Source organism: Pan troglodytes, chromosome 20 (genome assembly GCF_028858775.2).
Source record: "Pan troglodytes isolate AG18354 chromosome 20, NHGRI_mPanTro3-v2.0_pri, whole genome shotgun sequence".
NCBI lineage: Eukaryota > Metazoa > Chordata > Mammalia > Primates > Hominidae > Pan > Pan troglodytes.
Window position 1 is genome coordinate 55,622,116 of NC_072418.2, and position 5,766 is coordinate 55,627,881.

Genomic DNA, 5,766 nt, shown 5'->3' on the forward strand with positions numbered 1-5,766 from the left:
AGCTTAATGTGCTAAGAATGGTTGAATGAATCTCCTGCTATTATTTAGGTTGATTTCCTATTCTTAAAGTAATGATGGAATAAAACACCTATCATTCATGTCTGTGTATGAACTTTCCATTCTAATTAGTACAATTTTTGGAGTCAGAAACACAGTAACTCACTCAATTACCTAAAAATGTAGTATAAAATCAGGGAGAAAAGATTTTTTCTTATTGGTTTCCTTTTCTAGAATTTACCACGTACTTTGTGCACATTAATACGTGACTTCCATTGGCAGCTGCTCTAATCCTGGTACACAGAGAGCTGACAGAGCATCCAGATGTGGCCCCTGAACAATCCCTGCTGCCCAATAGCACTGACACCACGGGACCCTCACCCCATCTCCATCCATGTCTGGGTGTGAGCCCTTCCCAGGACCATGCCCAGTGCAGCCTCTCCCATGTTCATGTCACTGGATCACGAAAGATAAAATCTAGGCGAGATGAGAGGGACTGAGGGAAGGCATGGGTGAGTGTGAGCAAACCTGTCAGGAAGGATGCTTCAGACTCAGAGAAGAGTCCCAACTCCAAGGCCCAGTGTTTCTCAAAGGAAGGAGACAGAACAATCCACCGAGAATATCATCTCACCTGAGGAAGAGCCATCCCTGACTCCTTTGCTTTCCTCTTCCTCTTCTGGGTTTCTTCCTCACGTACCAAAAGTCTTTAGAAGTCAATCCTGAATGTTAAAAATATGTCAATTTATTGCTCAGAATCAACATATCCCCTCCCTGGAACACAATCACACATACAAAGTGTAATGGGCGTCCGTGTGAAGAGACCACCAAACACGCTTTGTTTAAATAATGAGGCTGCACCTGGGTGCAGCCGGGCTGAGTCCAAAAAGAGAGTCAGCAAAGGGTGGTGGGATTATCATTAGTTCTTATAGGTTTTGGGATGGGCGGTGGAGTTAGGAGCAATGTTTTGCGGGCAGGGTGTGGATCTCACAAAGTACACTCTCAAGGGTGGGGAGAATTACAAAGAACCTTCTGAAGGGTGGGGGAGATTACAAAGAACTTTTTAAGAGTGAGGGAGATTACAAAGTACTTTGATCAGTCAGGGTGGGGCAGAAACAAATCACAATGGTGGAATGTCATCAGTTAAGGCCATTTTCACTTCTTTTGTGGATCTTCAGTTGCTTCAGGCCATCTGGATATATATGTGCAGGTCACAGGGGATACGATGGCTTAGCTTGGGCTCAGAGCTCGGACACAAAGGAGACCTCACCCTGAGCAAATACAGTCCCCCCTGCGGCCCTCTTCACCATGGACGATAAACTCCTACAGGGAAACTCCCGCTTCCCTTCTGGAGAAGTCCACACACACACGCTGCAGCAGTGGGGAGCTGGGCTGGAATGAGCTCCCCTTCAGGGCACAGACCCAGCCCTGAGGAAACCACATGCAGAGCTGGGTGCGGTGGCTCATGCCTGTCATCCCAGCACTCTGGGAGGCCAAGGCGTGTAGATCGCTTGAGCTCAGGAGTTTGAGACCAGCCTGGGCAACATGGTGAAACCCCATCTCTACCAAAAATACAAAACTTCGCCAGGTATGGTGGTGCACGTCTGTGTGTCTGTGGTCCCAGCTACTTAGGAGGCTGAGGTGGGAAGATCACTTGACCTGAGGAGTTTGAGACCAGCCTGGCCAACATGGTGAAACCCTGTATCTACTAAAAATACAAAAATGGGCCGGGCGTGGTGGGTCATCCGGTAATCCTAGCACTCTGGAAGGCCGAGGTGTGCTGATTACTTGAGGTCAGGAGATCGAGACCAGCCTGGTCAACATGGTGAAACCCTCTCTCTACTAAATACACAAAAAGTAGCCGGGCTTGGTAAGTGTCTGTAATCTCCGCTATTCGGGAGACTGAGGTAGGAGAATTGCTTGAACCCGGGAGGTGGAGGTTGCAGTGAGCCGAGATGGCGCCACTACACTCCAGTCTTGGTGACAAAGACTCAAAAATAAAAGTAAAAATACAAAAATTAGCCAGGTGTGGTGGCAGACACCTGTAATCTCAGCTACTTGGGAGGCTGAGGCACAAGAATTGCTTGAACCTAGGAGACAGAGGTTGCAGTGATCCAAGATCACGAGACTGCACTCACAGCCTGGACGATAGAGTGACTCAGTCTCAGAAAAAAAAAAAAGCGCATTTCTGATGTGATTGATGCAGAGATAATAAAACCTGAGTAACATGATACAGACTGACGGGCAGAGGGAACTTCAGACGGGGGTGGGAGGGCATGGGAGACAGCTCTGAGCCTAGATCTGGAGGAGAAATGGACAGGGTACATAGGGTAAGAGCAGGGACAATGACAGGGTTTTGATGTTTGGGAAAAGAGAAAAGCAAATGTGACTGGGGCAGAGGGATTCATGAGATGAGGGCAAGCTGCCAGGAGGAGGCTGGACACTGGCAGGGGCCCTGGACACAGGGCTGTGGAGCCACAGTGAGGGGCTGGGCTTTTGTCCTGGGGAACACGGGAAGCTGGTGGAGGGTTCCCTGTCAGGGACTGAGGTGACCTGCTTTAGATTTCGCTGTGATATCCTCATACAGAGAAAGGCCCCAAAGATGGTCTCTGTGTCTGAGTCTACCTCTGTTTCTTCCATTCTTCTGCTTTTGTTTTTTATTTTGAGGGCACTGCATCCCATTGAAAATTCTAATCACAACTGGGCACTCCTCTCCTCAAAAAAAAAATAAAAAAAAAAAAAAAAGCCACACCCAGACACGCACTCCATTTTGCCAATCATTTCAGGGGCCAGGGTCACTCGGGTTGAGCTTTTCTGGTCTAGCCCCTCATCGCCAAGTTGCAGGGAGGCTCACTGGGGCTCAGATTGGAAGATATTTTCACCAAGTTACCCTAAGAATGTCTGAGAGGAGTGAGAAGGTGTGCCTGAATTCTTACATGGGGGCCTGGAGGGGCTAATAGGAAGGGTTGGTCTTATCATCCTCATCCTGGAAAATTAGAGAAGCCTCTTTCACAAACCTGGGCTAAAGAAACTTCTTTTGCAAGGTTCTGATGCCATTGATTCCTGACAGTTAATTCTTCCTTACAGGAAAATCACAGGAACATTTATAAAATGCAGAAGTGTGAACACACAGCTACTGACCTTGAAAACAGGGAAAGAAGGTCAACTGTAGAACTAAGAAATAAGCAAACTGTTTCAATCAAGAATACATGAGTGGTCAGGCACGGTGGCTCACGCCTGTAATCCTAGCACTTTTGGGAGGTCGAGGTGGGCAGATCACCTGAAGTCAGGAGTTCGAGACCAGTCTGGTTAACACGGTGAAACCCTGTCTCTACTAAAAATGCAAAAACTTAGCCAGGAGTGGTGGAGGGCACCTGTAATCCCAACTACTTACTTGGTAGGCTGAGGCAGGAGAATCGCTTGAACCCGGGAGGCAGACGCTGTAGTGACACGAGATCGCACCATTGCAGTCCAGCCTGAGCAACAAGAGCAAAACTCCATCTCAAAAAAAGAAAAAGAAAAAGAAAAAGAAAAAAAAAAACAGAGGCCAGGCGGGGTGGCTCATGTCTGTAATCGCAGCACATTGGGAGGCCGAGTCAGGCGGATCACAAGGTCAAGAATTAGAGACCAGCCTGACAAACATGGTGAAACCCTGTCTCTACTAAAAATACAAAAATTAGCCAGGCATGTTGGTGGGTGCCTGTAATTCTAGCTACTCAGGAGACTGAGGCAGGAGAATCACTTGATCCCGGGAGGCAGAGGTTGCAGTGAGCGGAGATCGCACCACTGCCCTCCATCCAAGGCGACAGAGCAAGACTCCATTTCGGGGAAAAAAAAGAAAAATAATACACGGGTGCTTTTGGAGGAGAGTTCTATGCCAATCCAGCCCATGTTTCAACATTTTTCCAGAACGGACCAGAGGGCCTTGAGGGAAACACGCAATAAATAGCTCCCAGCTCAAGATTTTAACAAATGACGTAAGGAAAGAAAACTGAAAAACAGACTAACTGGTTAAAGTACATTTTGATGTTTAGTTAAAAGGCCACTGACATCTATACCAAGTACACACTGAAACAATCAAACTTAAGTACTGGGTATGAAACGCTTCCAATAAATAACAAAGACTTTCGCATGCAGACTTCGATCTGAACTGGATGCAACTAATTTCAAACAGCAACTATTTTGAAATTGTATTTTTTTTTTAATCTAACGAATTCTGGGGTCAACTGGAAAATAACAGGAAAATATACAAGTACAGAAATGAATGATGTGAGCTGATTATACGATGCTGCAAAGGCATCTTTCAGATGTGATTATATACTATGAAAGAAATAAAATTTTTAAAACTAAGATTTATCTCAAACTCAAACTGCAAAAAAAAAAAAAAAAAGAGAGAGAGAGAAATGAAGAGGAATCAGAAAGGAAAAAAAAGGAAGTCCATTGAACAATGAGAACAAAAGCATTTTTAATGTTTTTTTAAATATTTTTTGTTTGCTGGTTTTTTTGAGATGGAGACTGACTCTACTGCCCAGGCTGAGGGCAGTGGCACGATTTTGCCTCACTGCAAACTCTACCTCCCAGGTTTAAGCGACTCTTGTGCCTCAGCCTCTCAAGTAGCTGGAACTAAAGGTGCACACCACCACCCCCGGCTAACTTTTGTATTTTTAGTAGAGATGGGGTTTCACCATGTTAGCCAGGGTGCTCTTGATCTTCTGACCTTAGGTGATCCACTCACATCAGTCTACCAGAGTGTTGTGATTGCAGGGATGAGCCACCATCCAGCTTTGATATCCTTTTTTTTTTTTTTTTTTTTTTTGCGACAGACTCTCACTGTCACCCAGGCTGGAGTGCAGTGGCGCGATGTTGGCTCCCTGCAAGCTCCGTCTCCAGGATTCACACCATTCTCCTGCCTCAGCCTCCCAAGCAGCTAGGACTACAGGCACCTGCCACCACGCCTGGCTAATATTTTCTATTTTTAGTAGAGATGGGGTTTCACCGTGTTAGCCACGACGGTCTCGATCTCCTGACCTTGTCATGGGCCCGTCTCGGCCTCCCAAAGTGCTGGGATTACTTACATGAGCCTCCGTGCCTGGCCTGATCTCCCTTTTATAAAGTACTATATCAAAAAAGTACTATCTCTTTAAAAAGTACTATCTCAAAAAAGAAAAACAGAAAACAAGAATCAAAAAACAGGCTGGGAAAAGTGGCTGACATCTCTTGGCCATGCTGGTTTCAAACTTCTGACCTCAAGTGACCTATGTGCCTTGGCCTCCCACCGTGCTGGGATTACAGGTGTGAGAAACCACACCTGGCCCAATCCTCTTAACATAAACACTTGAATGTCAATTAAGGGTTGAACTCAATGTTAAGTCAACACAAACTCAAGTCAATGCTGGACTGACTCTAGTGTCAATTAATGCTTGATGGTTTGCTATACTCACTGCATTGGGAACAGTTATCTCAAAAATGAATTTTCTGATGTTCTGCAAGGAGTGACCTCGGACTCAAGACCTTGCCACACTTCTGACATTTGTAAGATTTCTGTCCAGTAGGGATTCTCTGATGTCTAATGAGGTGTGAACATAAAGTAAAGGCTTTGCCGCAATCATCACACATGTGAGGTTTCTCTCCTGTATGAATTCTCCTATGTTTTGCATAGGATGAAGCTTGACTGAAGACCTTGCCACAGTCATGACATTTGTAAGGTTTCTCTCCAGTATGAGTGTGTCAATGAACTGCAATGTATGAATGATGTCTGAAAAATTTGCCACA

At 45.7% G+C, this 5,766-nt stretch overlaps 1 protein-coding gene across 1 annotated transcript in view; it reads right to left on the minus strand.

Annotated features, from left to right (window-relative positions):
- Nucleotides 1-3,131, minus strand: part of LOC104001134 (zinc finger protein 83) — a 141,239-nt gene extending 138,108 nt beyond the window's left edge. Inside the window, exons 1-2 of the mRNA XM_016934334.3 lie at nucleotides 3,012-3,131; nucleotides 629-716 (exon numbers count right to left, since the gene is read on the minus strand). Coding sequence (XP_016789823.1) covers nucleotides 629-643 — 15 coding nt within the window. The 5' untranslated portion in view covers nucleotides 644-716; nucleotides 3,012-3,131. The remainder of the gene's footprint in view (nucleotides 1-628; nucleotides 717-3,011) is intronic.
- Between the last annotated feature and the right edge of the window lie 2,635 nt (nucleotides 3,132-5,766).